Below are 27,231 nucleotides of genomic sequence, written 5' to 3'. Positions count from 1 at the left end.
CCAACAGCAGGTGGGAAATGCTCAAGGAACAGGAACAGGAAATGGTGAAGCAGAAGATAGAAGACCTTGCCCACAGTGTATTTTAGCCAATACAATCAAAGACCAGCTGATCTGGATGTAATTCTATCGAAGACCATAATATTTCCCACTAGACCCATACCATCCCCACCAAATAATGAAGCACCCAAGGCAAACCCACAAAACCTAATTTCAACGATATTTTCAATACACGTCAAAAAACAAAAAAAAGTACAATAGATAATCATAAGTAAATGGAGATGCTGGAAACTTAAAACAAAATTCTGGAAATATTTAATAGGCCAGGCTGGCTGCATTTGCGGGAAGAGAAACAAACTGCACTTGATAAAGGGCCTTCGATTTAAAATGTTATTTCTCTTCATACAGTACACTTTGACCTGCTGAGTGCTTCCAGCGTTTTCTGTTTTTAATACCATAGATACATCTGCTGTTCCTCTTTCAGATTCACTTCAGCTAAGCCTCTTTCTGCTTAAATTGCCTTTGAGCTTCTGCCTAGCCCTCCCCAAATGGTTGCTGTAGGACTGGCGGACATCTGCTGACTTGGACTGGAGGAGGTCACAGGTGGGTGTGAAGGACAGCTCCATGCACCGCAGAGTTCAGAAGCTGCAACACCAAGGCCACTGATGAAGAATGATAGACGAGAGAATAAATGCTTTCATTGTACAGTATAAGAAACCACAGGTCTGTGATCATCAAAAAGACAGTGTAAACAAGGATCTTCCTCCACTGGATCCAGATCCTTCAAAATAGATACCTAGCATCAAATATCCTTGCTATATGCTTTGACAGCTTTCTGACTCATTAGGGTGTTGACATCTTTCCTGTTATCCATTTGTCCACCAATGCATCTGAGCAATGCAGAACTTACTCCTTTCTAAAAGTTTGCCATTATTTTTTTGTAATTTGTAATCTGTGAAATGACTTTCAGTACCTCTTGCTGACAAAAAAAATTTCCTCTTAGATCCTAATTTATTTATTGCCATATAAATAAATTAGGATCTGCCTCTGCCTTCCACTCCATTCTGTTCAACCTGGAAGATGCTGCTTTATACACAAGGATGCTGTTTATTTACTTATTGTATCATTTCTTAATGCATTGCATTACTAAATGACAATAAAAGAAGACTGCATGTCTTCATAATCTAAAAGAACTCAGTTGAAGTAATATGATCATCCCTCAGAACTTGGTGGGTAGAATATCCCACGCCTTTCTCTGTAATTGGATCTTAGACTTCTTGACAGAAAGACCACAGTAAGTCCATGTTGGCAGCAACATCTCTCGTTTCATCACGGGAAGCACTGGCACCCTCCCAGTGCTGCGTGCTCAGCCCACTACTGTTCATGCTGTTAACGGATGACTGTACTACTAGATCCCGTTCAAACTGAATCATCAAGTTCGCTGATGACACTACAGTGGTTGGTCTATCAATAACGATGATTAGGTGACATACAGAGAGGAGATAGAGCAGCTGGTAGAATGTTGTGAGCACAACAACTTGAGTCTCAACGTGAACTAGACTAAAGAGATGATTATGGACTTAAGGAAGGTGCAGGCTGACCGCTCCTCACTGGAGAGAGTTAGGAGCATCAAGTTTCTAGGAGTGTACATAACAGATAACCTCATCTGGTCCCAAAATACCTCTTTAGTCAAGAAAGCAGAGCAGGTTCCTCACTTCCAGAGGAGATTAAGGCAAGCAAGCTCACCCTCCCCATTCTAATCAACTTTTACAGTAGCACCACTGACTGTGTCCTGTCCAGCTGCACCACCATATGGTACAGGAATTGGAAGGGCTAACCACGAGACCCTAAAAAGGATTGTGAGAACTGCTGAGAGGATCATTGGGGTCTCTCTTCCATCCGTCTGAGATACTTACCAGGAGCACTGCATACTCAGGGCTCTTAGCATTGTCAATAATCCCTCCCATCTATCCAACAATATCTTTGACCCCCTAACATCAGGCAGGACATACCGTAGCATTTGGACAAGAACTGTTGGGATGGGAAACATCTTCATCTCCTAGGCCATGAGACTACTGAACTCCCTGCCATCACCAAGGTCTTACCATGTATGAAGTGCCAGGAGTGTTATACTGTTTCCTTTTTACTTGTGTCATAAATACAGCTTTTTATTTGTTGTTGTTTTTATCAATGGCAACATTACATTATATGTTGTGTGTGTGTTATACGTACTGTGTTATGCACCTTGATCCAGAGGAACATTATTTTGTTTGGTGCGATACAATTGGATGAAATTACAATAAACCTGAATGCAAACTTGAATTGAAACTTATTGCTGACTATCCCTAACCAGTGCTAACCACTTCAGTCCAGACTTAACCTATCAACCCAAAGTTATAGCTGAAGTAGCACTAGCCAATTATTCTTAATTCTTTGAGCTACTTCCACAAATTCAATAAGGAAAAAATACTCCCTCAATTCAAATGTTTTATAGGACTATATATATATATGTACTTCATGTGCAAAAGAAAAAGAAAGATATTTGGCTGGTGCAGGGGCAGAGGTTCAGATTTATAGATCATTGGGATCTCTTTTGGGGAAGGTATGACCTGTACAAAAGGGACAGGCTACACCTGGCCCGAGGGGGTCCAATATCCTTGCGGGCAGGTTGGGTAGAGTTGTTCGAGTGGGTTTAAACTAATTTGGCAGGGGAATGGGAACCAGAGTGATAGTGTGGAAGATGAGGTAGTTGGTTTACAAACAAGCAATATGTAGTGAGGCTCCTAGCAACAAGAGACTCATGATAGGGCATAGTTGCTGTCAACAGGATGAGTGACAATGTAAACAGCGGACAAAATTGAAAAAGTTAAATATAGGACTAAAGCTGTTATATTTGAATGTGCGCAGTATATGGAATAAGGTCAATGAACTTATAGCACAGTTACAGATTGGTAGGTATGATGTTGTAGGCATCACTGAATCATGGCCAAAAGAAGATTATAGCTGGGAGCTTCATATCCAAGGATACGCATTGTATTGAAAGGACAGGCAGGAAGGCTGAGGGGGTTGCATTGCTCTGTTGGTAAAAAATGAAATGAAATCATTAGAATAAGGTGACATAGGTTTGAAAGGTGTTGAGTCATTGAGGATAGATTGAAGGAACTGCAAGGGTAAAAAGACTAGTAACGATGTGGTCTACAAATTACAATGGGAGATAGAAAATGCATGCCAATAGGTAATGGGGGATTTCAATATGAATGTAGATTGGGAAAATCAGGTTTGTGCTGGATTCCAAGAGGGGAAGTTTCTAGAATGCCTATGAGAAGACTTTTTAGAGCAACTCATGGCTGAGCTTACTATGGGATCAGCTATTCTGGATTGGGTGTTGTGAAATGAACCAGAATTGATTAGAAAGCTGAAAGTAAAAGAACCCTTTGGGGCAAATGATCATAATATGATCAAATTCACCCTAAAATTTGAGAAGGGGGAGCTAAAGTCAGATGTATCAGTATTACAGTGGAGTAGAGGTAATTACAGCGGCATGAGAGAGGAGGTGGCTAGAATTGATTGGAAAAGAACACTGGCAGGGATGACAGCAGAGCAGCAATAACTGGAATTTATCAAAGCCACTTGGAAGGCACAGGATATATATATCCCAAAGAGGAAGAAGTATTCTAAAGGAAGGATGACACAACTATGGCTAACAAGAAATGTCAAAGCCAACATAAAAAACAAAGAGAGAGCATATAATAGAGCAAATTTTAGCGGGAAGTTAGAGCATTGGGAAGCTTTTAAATACTGACAGAAGGTATTTTAAAAAGTAATTGAGAAGGTAAAGATGGAATATAAAAGAGGCAAGTGTAGATATCAGACTGCTGGAAAACGATGCTGAAGAGGTAGTAATGGGGACAAGGAAATGGCAGACAAACTGAATAAGTATTTTGCATCAGTCTTCACTGTGGAAGACACTAGCAGTATGGTAGAAGTTCCAGGTGTCAGGGGTCATGAAGTATGTGACATTACCTTTACTAGGGAGAAATTTCCTGGGAGCAGAGATGAGGAGGAATTTCTTCAGCTAGAGAGTGTTGAATCTGTGGAATTCATTGCCAATAGCAACTGTGGAGGCCAAGTCTATATGTATATCTAAGGCAGAGGTTGATAGATTCTTGATCGGTCAGGGCATGAAGGGATTCAGAGTGCAGGCAGGAGACTGGCTGAGAAGAAAAATCGATCAGCCATGATGAAATGGCGGAGCTGACTCAATGGGCCGAATGGCCTAATTCTGCTCCTTTGTCTTATGGTCTTATGGAATTGAGCTCAAAATAATTTTTCAAAATTGTAGAAATGAAGAAAACCAAATAATTTATAATGTATCTATTTTTCTTCATCATTTGAGTATACTCTATATGTTTGCATTCACATATTTAGTTTGTACCATTTTGTGATTTATATCAGAACTAATATGTATTTGCATTTAGTATCAGAGACTATGAATTGGATTATACAGTATAACATAATAGCATTGAAAAGCTCATATCAATATTCTTTAAAAATCTTTTCTGTTCTATAATATTTTAATGTGTTTTCTGAAGTGTAAACACTGTTAAAGTATAGGAAACAGCAATCTATTGCATCTATGCTTTCAGATAAAATAACATGAAATGACCAGTATTCCTTAAAGGTCCATGGCGATAAATATTGGCTAGGAAACCAGTCATAACTCTATTGTTTATTGTTTATATAGTATAGTTATATGGAATCCATGCAAAATAACAAATAGGATCACTGTTAAATATCTCATCTAAAAGACAGCATTTCCAAAAGTGCTGTACTTCCTTAGATAGATAGTAGATAGATACTTTATTGATCCCAAAGGAAATTACAGAGTCACAGTAGCATTACAAGTACACAGATATACAAATATTATAAGAGAAGTAAGAAAGAATAAAAAATAAGTAACCTCAAACAGTCTAACAGGAGGGGTCATCACTTCCCCAGCTATAGGTTATCTCATTATAGAGCCTAATAGCCAAGGGTAAGAATGACCTCATATAGCGCTCTTTGGAGTTATCCTAGTCTAGTACTGAAAGGGCTCCTCTGTTCAGCCAAGGTAGCATACAGAGGGTGAGAAACATTGTCCAGAATTGCCAGGATTTTCCATAAGGTCCTTTGTTCTACCACAGCCTCCAGTGTGTTCTGTTTGACTCCTAAAACAGAGACAACTTTTCTAATCAGTTTATTGAGCCTGTTGGCTTCACCTGTGTTGATGCCATTGCCGCAGCACGCCACCGCATAGAAGATTGTACTGGCAGCAATAAACTGGTAGAACGTGTAAAGGAGAGGCCTAAATACTCCAAAGGACATCAGTCTCCTCAGGAAGTAGAGATGACTTTGGCCCTTCTTGTATACAGCCTCTGTGTTGGTGATCCACTCAAGTCTATCATCCATATTCACCCCCAAGTACTAATAGGACCTCACTACACCCAAGTCTTCACCATCAATTGTAATAGGGAGCAGGCAGGCTTAGTCTTCCTAACGTCCATCACCGTCTCCTTTGTCTTACTAATGTTGAGCTACAGGTGATTCAGCTTGCACCATTTGACAGAGTCCTCCACCAGGGCCCTATATTCATCCTCCCATCCTCCCTTAATACATCCAACTATTGCTGAGTCATCAGAGAATTTCTGCAGATGACATGTCTCAGTGCTATATCTAAAGTCCGAGGTGTACAGGGTAGACAGGAGGGGAGGCAATACAGTTCCCTGTGTTTATAGCCACTTTAGTAATGGACTGAAAGGATGGCCTGGATTTATGTGTTCCCATTGTCTGAATGAACTTGAACTTAAAACTACCTGACTCAAATGGGTCCAAGTACCGAAAGGTTTCTTTTGTTTAAACCACCTTTCAAATGCTGTAACATGCTCTGTAAATTGTATTCTAATGATAAACAATTTTTCCCAAATCCAGTAATTTTCACTTCACGTCTGGGAAGTTCACAATTACCATTTCAATCGGCCACTCCTAACATACTGTAAGCCATTTTTACAAGTAACACACACAAAATGCTGGAGGAACTCAGTAGGCCAGGCAGCATCTATGGAAAAGAGTAAATAGTTGACATTTCGGGCCGAGACCCTTCATCAGGATCAAAACGTTGACCGTTTACTCTTTTCCATGGATGCTGCCTGTACTTTGTGTGTGTTGCTTTGGATTTTCCAGCATCTGCAGACGTTCTCATCTCATTTATTATTTTAATAAACCTACCTCCAAATCCAGGTCTCATTGCAAAATCATGGTCATCTATTCGTAGGAGTTGTTCAGATTTTGTTAAGTGAGTTTTGGTTGAATCTGATCTCTTGCTTTCTGGTCGACTGAAGGAAAGTGAAACAAGTTTTTACAATGTTAAGAATAAAATATAAAACAAACTCTATTCAGAAGCATTGGATGTCAGTTATTATAATAAATGAAATGGATTTTTATATCATTAGAAAGTACCAATATTTTAAATAATCCTTGCAAATAGAAGGCCAAGATTGTAGGATGCGCAAGCAATATTAACAACTGAGACTGACAGGATAGGATGGAACAAGTGAAAATGAAACCTTTAATCTACCGAAATCCCTTACTGACTTTTCCTTCAGCTTATCATGCGTGTAGAAGTAAAAGCAAGTTGTTTATGCAAACATTTCACACTGATAGTTCTCTGAGGAGCAAAATATCATTATGAAACAGTCTCAAAAGTTTCATGGAACTTAATACAATTGAAACATTCACATGATATTAACACTTGACACAGGTACATGGATAAGAAAGGTGAAGGAGGTGAGAGGTAAATGCTAACTCAGTGAAGTACCTTAGTCAGATTCAACAAGTTGGGCAAAGTATCTATATATGTGTTATATAACTCTGTGATTCTCTGACCTGAATGAAAAGGGCAAGCAACTGTGGTCTCTTTAAGAAGACAAATAACACCAAAGAGTCTAAACCAGAAAGTGAATCGAAATTGTTAACCCTGTGAAATTGAAAGAAAAATTTGATTAAAAGGGTTAAGAGACAAAAAAAAGAATTTCTACGTTTTACCTTTTTAAATATCCATTTACATTCAAAATCTGAGGATATTGCAGGTTTATGGTGTCGTGGATAGTGTAAAAGGTTGTCATAGGTTTATAGGATGCAGAGCTCAGCTGAGAAGAAGCAGATGGAGTTCAATCCAGAAAAGTGTGAAGTGATGCATGTTGGAAGGGCAAACTTAATGGCAGAGTCTGAGGTTAATGGTATAATTCTTAGCAGTAAGGGGGAACAGAAGGATCTTGGGGTCCATATCCATAGATCCCTCAAAGTTATCATGCAAGTTGAAAGTGTGGTTGAGAAGAATGGAGTGCTGGCCTTCATTGGTCAGGAAATTGAGTTCAAGAGCCATGAGGTAATTTTGCAGCTCTATAAAATTCAATTTAGACCACACTTGAAATATTGTGTTCAGTTCTGGTCAGCTGATTATAGGAAGAATTTGGGAGTTCTAAAGAGAGTGCAGTGGAAATTTACTAGGATGCTGTCTAGATTAGAGGGCATGTTTGATGAGGATGGGTTGAGTGAGCTAGGGCTGTTCTCTTTGGAGATAAGGAGTATGAGAGGTGACTTGATAGAGGTGTACAAGTTGCTAAAAGCCAGACATAGAGTGGACAGCAGAGACTTGTTCCCAGGACAGAAATGGCTAAAACAAGGGCATAATTTTAAGGTGATTGGAGAAATGTATGGGGGCGGGGGTCAATGTCAAAGGATGGTTTTTACACAGTGGAGTAAACCACAGGGGTGTTGGTAGAGGTGGATACATTAGAGGCATTTAAAAGACTCTTAGCTAGGCACATGGATGAAAGGAAAATAGAGGATTATGTGCGCGAGAAGGGTTAGCTTGATCTTATAGCAGGTGAAATGGTCAGCACAACATCGTGGACTGAGGGGCCTGTACTGTGCTGTATTGTTCTATATAATTTCTATATGAAGCTTGCAATGAAGTAATTAAGACTTACATTTTTGTAGGCTCCCTTAGGCTCCCCTTGGGCAAAACTCAAGTTTAGTGATAATCTATTTCATAGTTAATGTAACACTATGCTGTTCTGTGCTTTTCAATGCCCATGTCTCTCATGGACCTAAAGGTGGTTTGGGATATCTGGAGGGTTAAGCCACTCTGGCAAAATAATTCTACATTTGACTGTGGTCATATATTTGCTGAAGTTACTGAGCCAATTGTATTACTGACAGGTAATAAAACAAAGGACTGTTGGTCTTTCCATTATTTCTGGTCCATGGAGTTGACTGTTCTGGAAGAAAACTGTGCACACATTTCTTCCATCTTTATTTTGGAAGATTTACCTTAGAGTGGTCGCATGAAAGAACGATGGAACATGTAGACATTGAGTCAAGTTGAAGGTCAATAAGATAGATGATCTAAAGGACTGCATTTCAAAGTACACTTCAGCTGGGATACACTTCACTGAACAGGATGCAGCCCAGATCGGCAAGATTCAGAGCTAATGATGGACACGTATTGTTCAGTTAGGTAGCATAGTGCCATGCTGGAGAGGCATCCTTCGAGATATTTGAAAAGACAGTAAGGTAGAAGGGTTGAAATGTGTGTACCTCAATGCAAGAAGCATCAGGAACAAAGGTGATGAACTGAGAGCTTGGATACATACATGGAATTATGATGCAGTGGCCATTACAGAGACTTGGCTGGCACCAGGGCAGGAATGGATTCTCAATATTCCTGGATTTCAGTACTTTAAAAGGGATAGAGAGGGTGGGAAAAGGGGAGGAGGAGTGGCATTACTGGTCAGAGATACTATTACAGCTACAGAAAGGGTGGGTAATGTAGCAGGATCCTCTTTTGAGCCAGTATGGGTGGAAGTCAGGAACAGGAAGGGAGCCGTTACTCTATTGGGGGTATTCTATAGGCCCCCTGGTAGCAGCAGAGATACAGAGGTGCAGATTGGGATGCAGATTTTGGAAAGGTGCAAAAATAACAGGGTTGTTATCATGGGCGACTTTAACTTCCCTAATATTGATTGGCACCTGATTAGTTCCAAGGGTTCAGATGGGGCAGAGTTTGTTAAGTGGGGAAGGGAAAATTATGAGGCTATAAGGCTGGAACTTGCGGGTGTGAATTGGGATGATGTTTTTGCAGGGAAATGTACTATGGACATGTGGTCGATGTTTAGAGATCTCTTGCAGGATGTTAGGGGTAAATTGGTCCCGGTGAGGAAGATAAAGAATGGTAGGGTGAAGGAACCATGGGTGACAAGTGAGATGGAAAATCTAGTCAGGTGGAAGAAGGCAGCATACATGAGGTTTAGGAAGAAAGGATCAGATGGGTCTATTGAGGAATACAAGGAAGCAAGAAAGGAGCTTAAGAAGGGGCTGAGAAGAGCAAGAAGGGGGCATGAGAAGGCCTTGGCGAGTAGGGTAAAGGAAAACCCCAAGGCATTCTTCAATTATGCGAAGAAAAAAAGGATGACAGGAGTGAAGGTAGGACCGATTAGAGATAAAGGTGGGAAGATGTGCCTGGAGGCTGTGGAAATGAGTGAGGTCCTCAATGAATACTTCTCTTCGGTACTCACCAATGAGAGGGAACTTGATGATGTTGAGGACAATATGAGTGAGGTTGATGTTCTGGAGCATGTTGATATTAAGGCAGAGGTGGTGTTGGAGTTGTTAAAATACATTAGGACGGATAAGTCCCCGGGGCCTGACGGAATATTCCCCAGGCTGCTCTACGAGGTGAGGGAAGAGATTGCTCAGCCTCTGGCTAGGATCTTTATGTCCTCGTTGTCCACAGGAATGGTACCGGAGGATTGGAGGGAGGCGAATGTTGTCGACCAGTGAGCCTTACATCTGTGGTGGGAAAGCTGTTTGAAAAGATTCTTAGAGATAGGATCTCTGGGCATTTAGAGAATCATGGTCTGATCAGGGACAGTCAGCATGGCTTTGTGAAGGGCAGATCGTGTCTAACAAGCCTGATAGAGTTCTTTGAGGAGGTGACCAGGCATATAGATGAGGGTAGTGCAGTGGATGTGATCTATATGGATTTTAGTAAGGCATTTGACAAGGTACCACACGGTAGGCTTATTCAGAAAGCATGGGATCCAGGGAAGTTTGGCCAGGTGGATTCAGAATTGACTTGCCTGCAGAAGGCAGAGGGAGTACATTCAGTTTAGAGGATTGTGACCAGTGGTGTCCCACAAGGATCTGTTCTGGGACCTCTACTTTTTGTGATTTTTATTAACGACCTGGATGTGGGGGTAGAAGGGTGGGTTGGCAAGTTTGAAGACGACACAAAGGTTGGTGGTGTTGTAGATAGGGTAGAGGATTGTCAAAGATTGCAGAGAGACATTGATAGGATGCAGAAGTGGGCTGAGAAGTGGCAGATGAAGTTCAACCCGGAGAAGTGTGAGGTGGTACACCTTGGAAGGACAAACTCCAAGGCAGAGTACAAAGTAAATGGCAGGATATTTGGTAATGTGGAGGAGCAGAGGGATCTGGGGGTACATGTCCCCAGATCCCTGAAAGTTTCCACACAGGTGGATAGGGTAGTTAAGAAAGCTTATGGGGTGTTAGCTTTCATAAGTCCAGGGCTAGAGTTCAAGAGTCGCGATGTAATGATGCAGCTCTATAAAACTCTGGTTAGGCCACTCGGAGTACTGTGTCCAGTTCTGGTCGCCTACTATAGGAAGGATGTGGAAGCATTGGAAAGGGTACACAGGAGATTTACCAGAATGCTGCCTGGTTTAGAGAGTATGCATTATGATCAGAGATTAAGGGAGCTAGGGCTTTACAATTGGAGAGAAGGAGGATGAGAGGAGTCATGATAGAGGTGTACAAGATAATAAGAATAGATAGAGTGGATAGCCAGCGCCTCTTTCCCAGGACACCACTGCTCAATACAAGAGGACATGGCTTTAAGGTAAGGGGTGGGAAGTTCAAGGGGGATATTAGAGGAAGGTTTTTTACTCAGAGAGTGGCTGGTGCGTGGAATGCACTGCCTGAGTCAGTGGTGGAGGCAGATACACTAGTGAAGTTTAAGAGACTACTAGACAGGTATATGGAGGAATTTAAGGTGGGGGCTTATATGGGAGGCAGGGTTTGAGGGTTGGCACAACATCGTGGGCCGAAGGGCCTGTACTGTGCTGTACTATTCTATGTTCTATGTTCTATATTTGTTCAGAACGATGAAGACAGTTATATAAGAGAAAATAAAACAACCCCATCTGAAATCTATCCTCAATTGGTATTCCAAATCAATGAAATAAGCTTCTAGATAAACAATTTACATAAGGCAGTCTTCATAGAACTGAATATGCAGACCAACTGTGACAAAAATAGCCAAAATCAACTTACTCTGCTAAAAAAAATTGGCAAAACTGAATAAATAATTGCTACCAAGAACAACCACCTTTTTAATGTTGAAAAAAAAAGCCAAAATGGGAAATGCAAATATTTCAACCTTTTTTTTTTCACAAAAGGCTACTTACCTTTCTTGCTCGACCGCCTGAGCTGTGTGCTGCTGGTGCTGTTCCTTGGTGTGACGGGCATTTCCAATCTCCATTGCAACTGGCAGCAGAGTGAAAAATATAAGCTCCCAAAAGATAAGCATAGCTTTTACTGCACAGGTTTCTATTCAGAGACAACCAAGGTAGCTCAAGGCGTCATTTCAATGTAAACAGACTGCACAAGAGATCCATCAGAAGAGTATCAGCCTGTCTTAATATGGGGCACATTTCCCCTTCTTGCTTTCTATTCTTCAATTCTGGATCTGCTTTTAGTCCGGCTGGGAAATTTATTCTTAAAATGCAAAATAAATCAATTACCCTGTAGAATTAACCTGTTCTGATGCCCAGCTGGAATCGGCCTTTTTTATGATTTAGGCTTACCATTTTTGTTTGACGATAGTCATTTTAAAATCCGACTCTGGTGCTATTCCTGAAAATGAATGCATGCAAAATGCATTTCAGAAAATGAGGGGAAAAGGAATGACCTTAATTCATTTTAATCCTCTTTATCGCCATCCAAATACGATGCCAAAAAGAGTCCAATAACAGTGAAATCTGATGAAGCTGAAGAGGAATCGCTAGAAAAGCTCACTGTGCTCTTCGCTGGAAAAATTTGGACACAAAAGTTCTTGCAAATATGATTAGAACTATCAAATGGATCCTCCCCATTAAAAAAAACACTATTCAGTCAAGTATTTCATTAGGAAGAGTTCTTTTTAATAATTAATGGATGAGTGTATTTATATATCTTATCAAATATTCTTGTGATGTTATCAGCAAAAATTATAAATGTAACAATATAAATTGTGCTGTTACATCAGTAATAGCATCATGTTGACATTGGACTGTAAATAAATTTATGGCAGTACTAATCTCTGAGGCTAAAACTGGAATGAGGCAATTGCTCCTAATGATCGTGGATGTAGAAGACCTTGAAATCTTCAGAATTGGGAAAATTTATTTACTCATGATAATTGGGAGGGTGTTAACTAGAAGCCTGGCACGATTATCTAAAGATGAATTTTCACCATCCGACAAGGAATTGGGACAAACTGATTTAATTCTGCAGATCTTCCCAATCCTTTGGAAATGAGAATTAATAATCAGCTTATCACGCAGTGGCTTGGTGAGGAGGAAATATTTCTCAGTCCAGATTAAGTGCTCATTAGAAGCAGAATTCTGCAGTAGCATTTGACAATTATGGGTAGACACCTTTGTCCCCAAAACCGCCCACTGGAGTGCTCAGCAAATTTAAACTTTCAAAAACAGGGAGGTTCTAAACAAACTGCTCCGAATAGAAACAGAGTCGGAGAGAAGCAAGAGGGGGCAAGCGTTGCTAAACAGCAAGAGGGTAGCAGTAAGATGAATAGGTGGGATGAAAGACTACACCAGCAAAGGATGTGTGAGAGTTACATTGAATAAAATAAAATATAAATTTTGGATCTCCCCCTCCCCCTCTCAAATCTCTTACTAGCTCTTCCTTCCTGACGAAGGGTCTCGGCCCAAAATGTCCACTGTACCTCTTCCTAGAGATGCTGCCTGGCCTGCTGTGTTCACCAGCAACTTTGATGTGGGGTGATAAAATATAAATGCTGGACAGAAGTAGATTTTTAATGCTCAGCTGTGTGTGAGTAGAGGGAAACAAATAAAAAGAAAGAAAGAAGATTATTTAATCAAAGAAAGGACGGAATATGAAATGTCGGCTTTGTGCACTGGTGTTCCAAAGATACCAGAGATTCTGCTGATGAAGTACTGTATAGTCTTCCTTGTACACACCAGAGATTCTGCTGATGAAGTACTGTATAGTCTTCCTTGTACACACCAGAGATTCTGCTGATGAAGTACTGTATAGTCTTCCTTGTACACACCAGAGATTCTGCTGATGAAGTACTGTATAGTCTTCCTTGTACACACCAGAGATTCTGCTGATGAAGTACTGTATAGTCTTCCTTGTACACACCAGAGATTCTGCTGATGAAGTACTGTATAGTCTTCCTTGTACACACCAGAGATTCTGCTGATGAAGTACTGTATAGTCTTCCTTGTACACACCAGAGATTCTGCTGATGAAGTACTGTATAGTCTTCCTTGTACACACCAGAGATTCTGCTGATGAAGTACTGTATAGTCTTCCTTGTACACACCAGAGATTCTGCTGATGAAGTACTGTATAGTCTTCCTTGTACACACCAGAGATTCTGCTGATGAAGTACTGTATAGTCTTCCTTGTACACACCAGAGATTCTGCTGATGAAGTACTGTATAGTCTTCCTTGTACACACCAGAGATTCTGCTGATGAAGTACTGTATAGTCTTCCTTGTACACACCAGAGATTCTGCTGATGAAGTACTGTATAGTCTTCCTTGTACACACAAGAGATTCTGCTGATGAAGTACTGTATAGTCTTCCTTGTACACACCAGAGATTCTGCTGATGAAGTACTGTATAGTCTTCCTTGTACACACCAGAGATTCTGCAGATGCTGGAAATCCAGAGTACCACCTGCAAAATGCTGGAGGAACCCAACAGCTCAGGCAGAATCTATGGAAAGAAATAAACAGTGAACATTCTGGGCTGAGATCCTTCATCAGGATGGAAAGGACAAGGGAAGAAGCCAGAATAAGTAGGTGGGGCCAGGGGAACAAGCACAAGCTAGAAGAAGTGAGGTCTGGTGGATGGAGGAGGGGATTGGAAGTGAGAAGCTGGGCGATGATAGGTGGAAAAGTTAAAGGGCTGAAGAAGGAGGAATCTGATAGGAGAGATGTGTGGACCTTGGGAGACAGGGGAGGAAGAAAGGTACTAGGGGTAGGTGAGAAGAGTTAAGAGGGGAGCCAGAGTGGGGAGTGGAAGAAGAGGAAAGGAAGGGGGGGGGAATTACCAAAAGTTAGAGAAGATGATGTTCATACCATCAGGTTGGAGGCTATCCAGATGGAATATGAGGTGTTGCTGCTCCAATTTGAGAGTGGCTTCATCTTGGCAGTAAAGGAGGCCATGAAGCAACATGTCGGAATGGGAGTGGGGATTGGAATTAAAGTGGTTGACCACTGGGAAGTTCTGCTTGCTGAAGATGGAGCGAAGGTGCTCAACAAAACCGGTGCACAATCTATCAGATTCCTTTACACTGGGGATCGCATCAGGAGTACCAGGTACAGTGGATGACTCCAACAGATTTCCTGGAAGGACTATTTGGGGCCCTGAATGAAGGAGTGGAAGAAGTGAATGGGTACTTGTAGCACTTCTTCCACTTGCAGGGATAAGTGCCAGGTGTGAGATTAGTGGCAAGGGATAAATTGACAAGGTAATCATGGAGAGAGCAATCCCTGTGGAAAGCAGAGAGTGGGGGGTGATAAGAATGTGTTTGCTGGTATGATTCCTTTAATGGTGGAAGTTTCAGAGAATGATGTGCTGGATGCGGTGGTAGGTAAGGACAAGAGGAACACTATCCTTGTTAAGGCAGTGGGAAGATGGGGTAAGGGTAGATGCCTGGGAAATGGAGGAGATGCCAGTGAGGGCAGCATCCATGGTGGAGGAAGAGAAACCCCATTCTTTGAAGAACGAAGTCACTTCTGATGTCCTGGAAAAGAAACCCTCATCTTGGCAACAGGTATGGTGGAGATGAAGGAACTGAAAAAAGAGAAGGGCATTTTTACAGGTGACATGGTGGGAAGAGGAACACACATATAGATAGCTCTGAGAGTCAGTACTTTTACAAACGCTATCAGTGAACAGTTTGTCCCGAGAGACAGAGAGATCAAGAAAGGGGGGAGAGGTGTCAGAAATGGACCAAGAGAATTTAAGGGCAGGGTGGAAGTTGGAAAAAAAGTTGATGAAATTGCCAAGCTCAGCATGGGTGCATGAAGCGGCAACAATGCAGTCATCAATGTAACACAGAAAGAGATGAAGAGCATTACCAGTGAAGGCTTGGAACGTGAACTGATCCATGTAGCCAAGAAAAAAGCAGGCATAGGTGGAGCCCATGCGGGTGCCTGTTGGATAAGTCAGAAGAATCAAAAAGGAATTCCGTCTGGGTAGCCTCCAACCTGATAGCATGAACATTGATTTTTCTGAAGTCCGGTAATTTCAGAGTCCGGTAAAGTCAGGATGCTGTTCATTGACTATAGCTCAGCATTTAACACCATCATTCCCAAGTTACAGAACCTGGGCCTCTGTACGTCCCTCTGCAACTGGATCCCCAACTTCCTAACCGGAAGATCAATATCTCCTCCTCGCTGATGTTCAACACTGGCGCACCTCAGGGGTGTGTGCTTAGCCCATTACTCTACTCTCTCTACACCATGACTGTGTGGCTAGGCAGAGCTCAAATACCATCTATAAATTTGCTGATGATACAACCACTGTTGGTAGAATCTCAGATGGAGACGAGAGGGCGTACAGGAGCGAGATATACCAACTAGTGCAGTGGTGTTGCAGCAACAAGCTGGCACTCAATGTCAGTAAGGTGGAAGAGCTGATAGTGGGCTTCAGGAAGGGTAAGACGAAGGAACACATACCAATCTTCTTAGAGTGATCAGAAGTGGAGAGAGAGCAGTTTCAAGTTCATGCATGTCAAGATTTCTGAGGATCTAACCTGGTCGCAACATACTCATAGTCATACTTTATTGATCCCGGGGGAAATTGGTTTTCGTTACAGTTGCACCATAAATAATAAACAGTAATAGAACCATAGATAGTTAAATAGTAATACATAAATTGTGCCACGAAATTAGGAAATAAGTCTAGGACCAGCCTATTGGCTCAGGGTGTCTGACCCTCCAAGGGAGGAGTTGTAAAGTTTGATGGCCACAGGCAGGATAGACTACCTATGACACACTGTGCTGCATCTCGGTGGAATAAGTCTCTGGCTGAATGTACTCCTGTGCCCAACCAGTACATTATGTAGTGGATGGGAGACATTGACCAAGATAGCATGCAACTTAGACAGCATCCTCTTTTCAGACACCACCGTCAGAGAGTCCAGTTCCATCCCCACAACATCACTGGCCTTACGAATGAGTTTGTTGATTCTGTTGGTGTCTGCTACCCTCAGCCTGCTGCCCCAGCAAATAGCAAACATGATAGCACTGGCCACCACAGACTCGTAGAACATCCTCAGCATCATCCGGCAGATGTTAAAGGACCTCAGTCTCCTCAGGAAATAGAGACGGCTCTGACCCTTCTTGTAGACAGCCTCAGTGTTCTTTGACCAGTCCAGTTTATTGTCAATTCGTATTCCCAGGTATTTGTAATCCTCCACCATGTCCACACTGACCCCCTGGATGGAAACAGGGGTCACCGGTACCTTCGCTCTCCTCAGGTCTACCACCAGCTCCTTAGTCTTTTTCACATTAAGCTGCAGATAATTCTGCTCACACCATGTGACAAAGTTTCCTACCGTAGCCCTGTACTCAGCCTTATCTCCCTTGCTGATGCATCCAACTATGGCACAGTCATCCGAAAACTTCTGAAGATGACAAGACTCTGTGCAGTAGTTGAAGTCCGAGGTGTAAATTGTGAAGAGAAAGGGAGACAAGACAGTCCCCTGTGGAGCCCCAGTGCTGCTGATCACTCTGTCGGACACACAGTGTTGCAAGCACATGTACTGTGGTCTGCCAGTCAGGTAATCAAGAATCCATGATACCAGGGAAGCATCCACCTGCATCGCTGTCAGCTTCTCCCCCAGCAGAGCAGGGCGGATGGTGTTGAACGCACCGCAGAAGTCAAAAAACATGACCCTCACAGTGCTCGCTGGCTTGTCCAACGTATCGATGCAGTTATAAAGAAGGCAAGACAGTGGCTATACTTCATTAAGAGTTTGAAGAGATTTGGTATGTCAACAAAAACACTCATAAACTACAGGCTGCATCACTGTCTATGGTGGGGGGCTACTGCACAGGACTAAAAGAAGCTGCAGAGAGTCATAAATTTGGTCGGCTCCATCTTGGGTACTAGCCTACAAAGTACCCAGGATATTTTCAAGGAGCGGTGTCACAGAAAGGCAGCGTCCATTATTAAGGACCCCCAGCACCCAGGGCATGCCCTTTTCTCACTGTTACCATTAGGTAGGAGATACAGAAGCCTGAAAGCACACACTCAGCGATTCATGAACAGCATCACCCCTCTGCCATCCGATTCCTAAATGGTCATTGAACCCTTGAACACTACCTCACTTTTTAAATATATTTCTGTTTTTGCATGATTTTTAATCTATTCAATATACATATACTGTAATTTATTTACGTATATATATTTTCGTTCTATATTAAGTATTGCATTGAACTGCTGCTGCTAAATTAACAAATTTCACAACACATGCCGGTGATAATAAACCTGGTTCCGATTCTGATTTTCCCCCTCCCCCTTTCCCTTCCTCCAGTTCTCTCTGGCTCCTTTATCATCACTATTTTTCTCACATGTCCATCACCTACCCCTCATCCTTCCCATTCCCTCATGATCTACTCTCCCCTCCTATCAGATCCCTTCTTCTTTTACCCTTTCCACCTCTTATCTCCCAGTTTCTCACTTCATCCCTTCCTCCCCCATCCACCTGGCTTCACCTATCACCTTTAGCCTGTACTCCTTCCCCTCCCCTCGCCTTCTTATTCTGGCACCTCCCCCTTCCTCTTCAGTCCTGACGAAGGGTCTCAGCCTGAAACAACTGTCTATTCCTTTCCATAGATGCCTGGCCTGCTGAATTCTTCCAGCATTTTGTGTGTGTTGCTCAGTATTTCCAACATCTCCAGAATTTCCTGTGTTTCATCTTCTCCATGTCACTGAGGGTATTACCAGGTATTCTAGGTGGTTCTTACAACCCAGAGATGTACTAGTGAGTTTAATGGTCATTGTAAATTCCATCGAGCGTGAAGTAAATGACTAAAGAATCACAGGGGAATTAATGGGCACAAATAAGAATATCATTCTGTGTAGCATCTTCATAAGGAGGGAAATGGGACTGACAGAATTGCTCTGCTGCAAGCCCTGATGGATCAAATGGCCTCCTTTTTGTTGTAGTAAGTGGGCGGATGTATGCACAGGATTTTACAAGTTTTATGATCTGTTTCCAAGGAGATTTAAAAAAACAAATCCAAATGTGTTTTCAATATAATGTATTAAATAAAAAGAAATGTAGGTCTGTAAGGCAGCACTGGTAGAATGAGAGTGAATAGTTTTGCCAAAGAACTGAGGATAGACATCTGAAACAAAGTGCCTCCCAAAATGCTGTATGACTTTATGTGATAGAATCATATGAGCTAATATTTTAACGGGAACGTAAAATGCCAGTATCTCAAGCACCCATTATGAAAAGAGAAACAGGTTAATATTTCAGATGTTATTTCCAGAATTTTCTATTTTTTCCAGCAAAGCTAATATTTGTCTTTCATTTTAAAGGCAAATGCCTGATAATAGACATGAATGCAGCTTTTAAACAGATTTGGTGAGTTAATTAACTTTCTATGCATCTTTTCTATTTCAAGTAATTTAAAATTGTTAAGTTGCAAGCTGTAGATCACTTAGGATAATGCTCAGAACCTTTCTTCAATGCATCAGGAATTCCTTCTCTTTCAACCTGTGGTTGAACAGCAAATTAGAATATCATAGATTTTTGTAGAAGGTTCAATCAATAAGAATTCCTTCATGGGCATAGCCATTTAGTGTAGGTTTTGCTGGGTCATTAAACAGAATTACTTGTGATTTCTGTTTCCATATAATCTGATTTCACTTGAAATCTAAGCACACTATTCTATGTCCACTTTTAATATTCTCATGGAACGCATGCTAATGTTACTCATAACGTTTGCTGTTTCCATGTTGGTAAGTAATAATTAAAATGTGGATTAACACATTAACAATTTCATATTTACCCACCTAAGAGATTAATAGCCTTATCAGTAGCTCTGTAGATAGCCTGACATTTTCCAGAACTACAGAGCATTCACTTATCTGTGAATTAAAACTTTTCCTGGAAGGAGGTTTACAGCAGGTTCATTCAGGGTGCTGTTTATTTGTAATCTCTCTGATATGAATTTATAATAAAAATATGAGCAGTGATAAAATATGTCTTTGACGACAGAAGATTTGTATGTACCTTGGCATAATACAGTTGCCATTTTAAATGTTTTACAGGCATTTATTTACAAACATAAATACCTGTGCTTTGTAATTTCCCATATACAAATGATTAAAAATGTCAGCATTATTAATGTAGATTTCACAAACCATATTTAAACAATCGTACTTACATCATTCAGCCTGAGTCCTCTTCAGAACTATTTTGCACTATCAGAATAACTTGCTCAAATCTCTAAGTGTGAAAACAATAGACCTTCGTGTAAATACCTTAATGTAGCCCGCAAACCTGCACGCTTGCAGCATCTTCAAATCTGAACATTTAACATGACATTGTGAGAAGTAAATGCACATTTGCAAAGTTGCACATGAAGTAGCTTTTGGAGGATAACTGGTTCAGCTAATCACCTTCACCATCCAACATCGTAATAAATCAGTAATCTGGACTTTGGAACCTACTCTAACATTGTTAGTTTGAGGAGATTTGGTAAGTCACCAAAGACTTGTACAGATATACTGTAGAGCATTTTGATTGGTTGCATCACCGCCTGGAGTGGGGGCTCCAGTGCACAGAATCCAAAAATACTGCAAAGGGTCAAAGGCTCATCCAGCCCCATCATGGGAACTAACCTCCCCACCACCAGGGACATCTTCAAAAAGTGATGCCTCGAGAGGGCAGTGTCCATCATTAAGGACCCTTACCATTTAGGATGTGCACCCTTCTCATTAAGAACGTCAGGGTGGAGGTATAAGAGTCTGAAGAAGTCACCATTTAAGGAACAGCTTCTTGAATTGACTTTCTTACTTACATCCTTCATATACATCAGGAGTAAAAATCTTTAAGTTACATCTCTGTCTAAATGAGCACTGTGCAATTTATAGTAACTTATAATAAATAGTATGTACAACAGGACAGTCAATATAACATAGAAATACAATTGTATCAGTATGAATTAATCAGTCTGATGGCCTGGTGGAAGAAGCTGTCCCAGAGCCTGTTGGTCCTGGCTTTTATGCTGTAGTACCGTTTCCTGGATGGTAGCTGATGGAACAGATTGTGGCTGGGGTGACTCGGGTCCCCAATAATCCTTCAGGCCCAATTTACACACCTGTCATTGTAAATGTCCTGAATAGTGGGAAGTTCACATCTGCAGATGCGTTGAGCTATCCGAACTACTCTCGGCAGAGTCCTGCCATTGCGGGAATTAGTTCCCATACCAGGCAGTGATGCAGCCAGTCAGTATGCTCTCAGTTGTGTCCCTATAGAAAGTTCTTAGAATTTGGGGGGCCATGCCAAACTTCTTCAACCACCTGAGGTGAAAGAGACGCAGTTATGCCTTTTTCACCGCACAGCCGGTATGTACAGACCATGTGAGATCCTTGGTGATGTGTATGCGAGGACCTTAAAGTTGTTCATCCTGTCAACCCCAGATCCATTGATGTCAATAAGGGTGAGCCTGCCTCCGTTCCTCCTGTAGTCCACAACCAGCTCCTTTGTTTTTGTGACATTGAGAGAGGTCCCCTCTGCCATCAGATCTCTGAACAGTCCATGAAACAATGAACATTACTGCTTTGCTTCCTTCTTGCACTATTTATTTTCTATTTCTTTTTGTAACCCATTGTAATTTTTATGTATTGGACTGTACTGTTGTTGCAAAACAACAAATTTCACAACATATGTCAATGATAAACGATACAGATTCTGACTCTGAAGACATTCTTAAAGACATGATCATACTTCCACTTCTCTGCACTAATGCAATATCCTTTGATTTCTTAAATATCCAGAAATCCATCTACCTCTATTTTGAATGAGCCTGATGACTGAACACCACAGACCATTAGAGGTAGAAAATTCCAGAGATTTGCCACTTTTGGCATAACTTGTCCTTATTTCAGTTCTAAATGGGTTAGATATTATTCTGAAGCTATGCTTTGTTTCTAGATTCTACAGCCAGGAGAAACATCCTCCCTCCACCTGCCCTATCAATTTTAATGTGATGACCCTTCACCTCTTCTAAACCCAAGGGAGTACAAATCTAAGCCTTTGAATCTCTCCTCATGCACCAAACGTACTATTGCAGGAATATATCTAGTAAATCTTTATTGTACCTTGTTCATGTGAGTACATCCTTTCTTCAGGTAAGGAGACAAAAACTGAACACACCAGGGCCCTAAATAATTAGAGTACAGCATCTTTATTTTTGTACTCATAATAAGGACCATCTTTCTAATTGTTTTGCTAATTTTAAACTTCAGGTTCGTACACAGTTGTTTTTTTTGTGCATTAGTGTCATGACATTTCCATCTGTCACAGTCTCCCCAACTCATTTGAAGTATATTCACGATCTCCTCCCTGCTCACGATCCCATCCAATTTGGATTCATCAGTATTTGGCCCCTTCAACCAAATCATTGGTGTAGATTGTGCACAGCTGGTGCCCACACACAGTACCCACTGATCATGGTCTGCCAAGCTGAGAAAAAGATTTCAATTTTTGTCCATTAACCAGTTATCAAGCTCCTTCCTGCAATGTTTAATAGCAGTTGGCAGACCAACATAAGGTGCACTACCGCCACCTACTGAGTTGGAGTGTGGAGTAAAGAGGCAGGAAGTATACCCACTAAATACCCACACGCCCACAAAAACTCGAACATCAATGCTTTTCATAAAGTCAAGTACGCACTTACGTACATTACGGTGGCAGTGATATCCTAACAAACTTTCCATGTTAAACTGTGTTTGTCCCGAAGATTTCAATTTAGCAATCAGGTGTTTCTTTTGCACCTGATAGGAACAGCATTCAAACAAAATACAAGTTTATATATGCTGCACTGTTTGAGAAGTGCACTCACTGCAAATGCCAGTATCATGCATATTGCAGTAATTCTGAACAAGGAGTTACTTAGCCTAGTATATCCAATATGTAAAAGTGTAATATAACTTTTTCTCTCCTTTTATCCCCATCTCCCAGTTGAGTTCCTACCATCCTCTGAATTTTATATAAATGCCATCCTTTCTCTTCCTTATTCCAACTTTGTTGCCAAAATGATTGAATTGACTTTTTAATTATGGTTTTCATCTCCTCTTTATGCAAAGGCACCACTATGTTTATATCCATAACTTAAAATAATGTCTTGGCTGGAACTTGAAGTACCTGTTTTAATAGATGTCAAGACTGAGAATGAATGACAGCACCAAAGTACAAAATCAGGGCTTACTTCTTCAACCCATTCCAAGCTTAAAATAATAGCAAACGTTTCAGATGTGAATACTGATACTTTGCTAACTTCTTCTTTACAGCCATCTGAAACTTTGGAACAGAAACAGAAACACCTGTACAACCTGTCACTGAACTATCTGTGTAGGTATGTAAGAATCCATTGTATCTGCCTTGCATTCAGTATATTGCTGAAGAGCACTGATTGTCTTCTGCTGAGTGAACACTGGGAGGCAGCACCAACTCCAGCCTGGACAACATATCACACCACCACCAACCGCCACCCCCACTCCAATCCCTGGCACTACTGTGGAGCACACTAACTCTGACACTTCTCTCCTGGGCAGCTGTAAACTGGTAACACAGTGGTTAGAGTCCTAGTCCTCGCCACAACTGAAGCCATGCAGCTTCCCCGCTGTCCACCAATAATCAGTGAAGCTAACTCCTCATCTTGACCTTTTCCTCAGGCAAAAGGGAAAAGCCATGGAAGGGTGACAGAATGAGGCGCACGGAGATCATAAACCACATTAAACAACCCAAGATTCTGCGCCCACTCACTTCCTATCCATTCAGAAATGAAGGCCTCATTGATACAGTGCTCCCAATACTCTGCTAATGTTGCCAATATTAGATGACCATCTTTGTGTCCTCTTACATTAACCCAATAAACCACTGCTAACTGTAACCTGTGCAGATGCAAAGGTAGTTCACCCATTTCTACCTGAAATTCTGAAATTGGGGATGCTTTAAAAGCACAACATAATTTCAATGTTTGAGACTGAACTTTATCGAGGGGCTTTAAGACTGGTGGTGAGACTGGCCCATAATCAAAGGCAGAACTGATTAAAGCAATATACATTTTTTTTCAGAGACCACCTACTGTATCCTGGCAATCCCGCGCATGCTCAGTGCTCTGACCAATCATGTACTGGCACATCATTGCATGTTATATCACCACACCTTCCTTTCCTTAAAAAGAAAAACAATTAACAACATTAATCAAAACACATCTATATAACTGAAACTCTGAAGTTGGTACTTTCTCAAAGTCTTTGCATTTCTTTCCTAACACCGCTCCCTCCTCTGTTTGGACCATGTATGATCTGGTCTGTGTCCATGTGTTCCTTTTATCTTGTATCCTCACTTTATCTCCTTGTCCTTCAGCCAAACGTCTCCTTAGATCAGTCAATTCACGTTCCACTTCCATTTGTAATGAAATACGAATCTTTTCTTCATCTGTTATTCATTAACTGTGTAATCTCTTTTTTATGCTGAGACTTCATTTCAATAATACTTCTCAATTCCTTCACTTGTGCTTTCACTTCTTCCTTATACTGTGCGCACTGTGAGCGTTCTTGGTCCAGACGGTGATGAAATTGAATCTCACATTTTCTCAGTGTCTCTTTCATTATCGCTTGCATTGAAGCAACCTCCTCCTGCCATTGCATTTTCACATCATCAGTTGCCTCCTGTTTGGTCGTCTCAGACACTGCAGCTACTGCTTTTATACTCTCCATGTCAACATTTGCCTCCAAGAGCTGGACCTGCAGTCGAGTTACATCACCTTCTGCCGACTGTAATGCTTCAGCTGTGTCACTATCCAGGACAAAATTTTTTTTCACCAAATTAAGTCTTTCACAGGGAGATAAACCCAGAATTGACCGTACATTTTTTGGCACAACCACAAATGAAAGCGTATGAACAGTATTTTTGTGTGATACCTTTGCCACACATGTTCCTTTAACTGGAATGTCTGCATCTGAATACCCAGTCACTTTTATATTTCTCTGATGTAACTTCGGTCTTGGCTTTAAAGTATTAAACTTGGATTCTGCAAGAACATTTACTTGCTCTCTAATATCAAGTTTAAATAGAATATTGTTTTGATTCACTTGCAAGGGAATAGGCCAGTCATTCTTTCTTTATTTTCACAAAGCACATCTATATAAAATTCCTCACGTTCATCTTCAAGCACAGCATTTACCTGTTTCATTTTATTTTCCTTCTTTCTACTTTTACAACAGCGTGAAAAATGATTAATCTTACCGCAGCTACTGCAAATTTTTCCATATGCGGGACACTGTTTTGGACGATGTTCACCATATCGCAGCCACCACCCTGCGACCAGACATTGTCCTAGTGTCTGAGTCTACTAAGCAAGTGGTGCTGCTGGAGCTGACAGTCCCATGGAAAGATAGCTTGGAGGAGGCCTTTGAAAGGAAGCTCTCCAAGTATACAGGACTGGTCAGCAACTGTCAGCAGGCTGGATGGAGAGCGAGGTGTCTCCCAGTGGAGGTTGGTCGTAGGGGATTCGTAGCCTGTTCTTTAGTTATAGCCTTCAGCATTTTGGGCATCGAGGGAGAGAGGAAGAGGAGAGCCATCCGCAGTACCACCGATGCGGCAGAGAGGGCCTCAAGATGGCTGTGGCTCAAAAGAGGGGAGCCATGGAGTCATAAGTAGCTGGGGGTCTGATCAGCCCCGGCTGGGTCACCTGCAGGAGGCTGTATGATGTTGAAAGACCCGAAACACCCGATGATTCCAGGAACATCACTGAAGATGTGTCCAGAACCATCAATAGATGTATGTACACAGCCGCGCACAGCGATCACATTGCTTTTTTCTTTCCACTGCCGTCTTGCTCTCTGTCGGTTTTGTCCACGTATTATTATATTTCTTGATATATTTGCGCCTTTTTACAGCGTTTACATTGCAGTTTTCGATAAAAAGTTCTTCAGCCTGTGACATTATGGTCTCATAAGCTTTGCAAAGCGCCAAAGCTTTTTTCAAAATTTAAATCTTGCTCTCTGAACAGCCTCTCAGAGCATTATCTCGAATACCACAAGTCTATCTTTAATGAGAGAGTCCGTGAGCAAGCAAATCTCGCATGTTCTACTACGCTTTCATAACTCATCAACTGTTTCTGCAGCTCTCTGCGCACAAGTGAAGTTATATCGCTCATACGTTAAATTATGCTTAGGTATACAAAATACTTCAAATCTGCCCATTACCGACTTTAAATTGAAATTATCTCCATCTTCAAAACAAAATTATTATATACCTCTACTGCGTCATTCCCGATTACATGGAGCAAAAGCGCAGCTTTGGTTTTTTCCCAATTTTTCTTCGTAATCGATCGCTGATAGTACAGTTCAAACTGTTGCTTGAATATCCTCCAATTCTCAGCTACGTTGCCAGTCAGCTGAAGTTTTGGTGGGGGTTGTAAACCTTCCATTTTACCGTTTACAGTTCGAACTTTTCTCTTTTTTCTCGATTATCTTCGATTCTCGATTCTCCCATATTATTCTTCCAGAACCACTTCTGACAGACACCATGTTATGTCACTTCTGTTTAAACGTACTGTGGGTTAACAGTGAAGAATCATATCCTGGAAGAATTAGAGAACTTTTATTTACAGTAAACAAAATAGTCCCAACCCAGCCACATGCTGGAACATTCTGGCAATCCGGTGCATGCTCAGTGCTCTGTCCAATCATATACTAGCACACACATCATTGCACGTGTTATCACCACACCTACTTGCATCCCAATCATACCCCACTAAATACGTACCTGACCACATTAAGGGCTTTTATAGACTTATCTAAAATTTTAATCACATACACCTTCCATGTTGACCTTGTGTCTATCCACGTACCTAGAAACTTTTCCACTGACTCTTGTTAAAAGATTTACCATCTAACGAGTTCAATTGTGGGTGGAATGTTCCTTTTAGAAAAACAAATAACTTAAGTCTTTGCAACTGAAAATTTAACCCACCCACCAACATCCCCGTTCCCCTACTTCATTAATAGCTGTCTGCATTTTCCAGCAACATTATTTATATTCCTGCCTCTCTTCCACACTGCACCATCATCAGCATATAATAATTTGGAAATGTCTACGCAAACATTTAAGAAAATATCATTATAATAGTATTAGAAAGGAGTGAGCTACACAGACTCACCTAAGGCTTCCCATTCTCTATCTCATACTTCTTACAGAATGTTGTTTCCTCCCTAACTTCTATTTTTCTATCACATAAAAAATCTTGAATCACATTGAACATTCTACCAACTATTCCCATCTTCTCCAGCTGAAGCAGCAATCGTTGTGTCCATAACATATCATAAGCTTCCTCTACATCAAAGAAAATTGGTATCATTGATTCTTGATTAACTTGGGCCTTACGAATATCAGATTCCAAATTTCCATGGTTATTCTCTCTTTACGAAATCCATATTGGTATACAGCTAATTTTCAATGACTTTCCACAAAATAAGAAAGCCTTGCTACAACCATTCATTCCATTCTTACGTACGTACATGTGAAGTGAGAGAAATAGATTTATAACTGGAAGGATCTGATTGATTCTTAGGAGGTTTCAAATAAGGGACATCAACTACTAA

At 41.2% G+C, this 27,231-nt stretch overlaps 1 protein-coding gene across 1 annotated transcript in view; it reads right to left on the bottom strand.

Annotated features, from left to right (window-relative positions):
• LOC134347539 (gamma-aminobutyric acid receptor subunit rho-3-like) overlaps positions 1–11,644 on the bottom strand; it is a 52,597-nt gene extending 40,953 nt beyond the window's left edge. The window contains exons 1-2 of the mRNA XM_063049882.1: positions 11,523–11,644; positions 6,262–6,368 (exon numbers count right to left, since the gene is read on the bottom strand). Of these exons, the coding sequence (XP_062905952.1) occupies positions 6,262–6,368; positions 11,523–11,644 (229 nt within the window). The remainder of the gene's footprint in view (positions 1–6,261; positions 6,369–11,522) is intronic.
• Between the last annotated feature and the right edge of the window lie 15,587 nt (positions 11,645–27,231).

This window comes from Mobula hypostoma, chromosome 6, assembly GCF_963921235.1.
Source record: "Mobula hypostoma chromosome 6, sMobHyp1.1, whole genome shotgun sequence".
NCBI lineage: Eukaryota > Metazoa > Chordata > Chondrichthyes > Myliobatiformes > Myliobatidae > Mobula > Mobula hypostoma.
The sequence above is the reverse complement of the archived record's forward strand: the minus strand, read 5'-3'. Positions and strand labels throughout refer to the sequence as shown.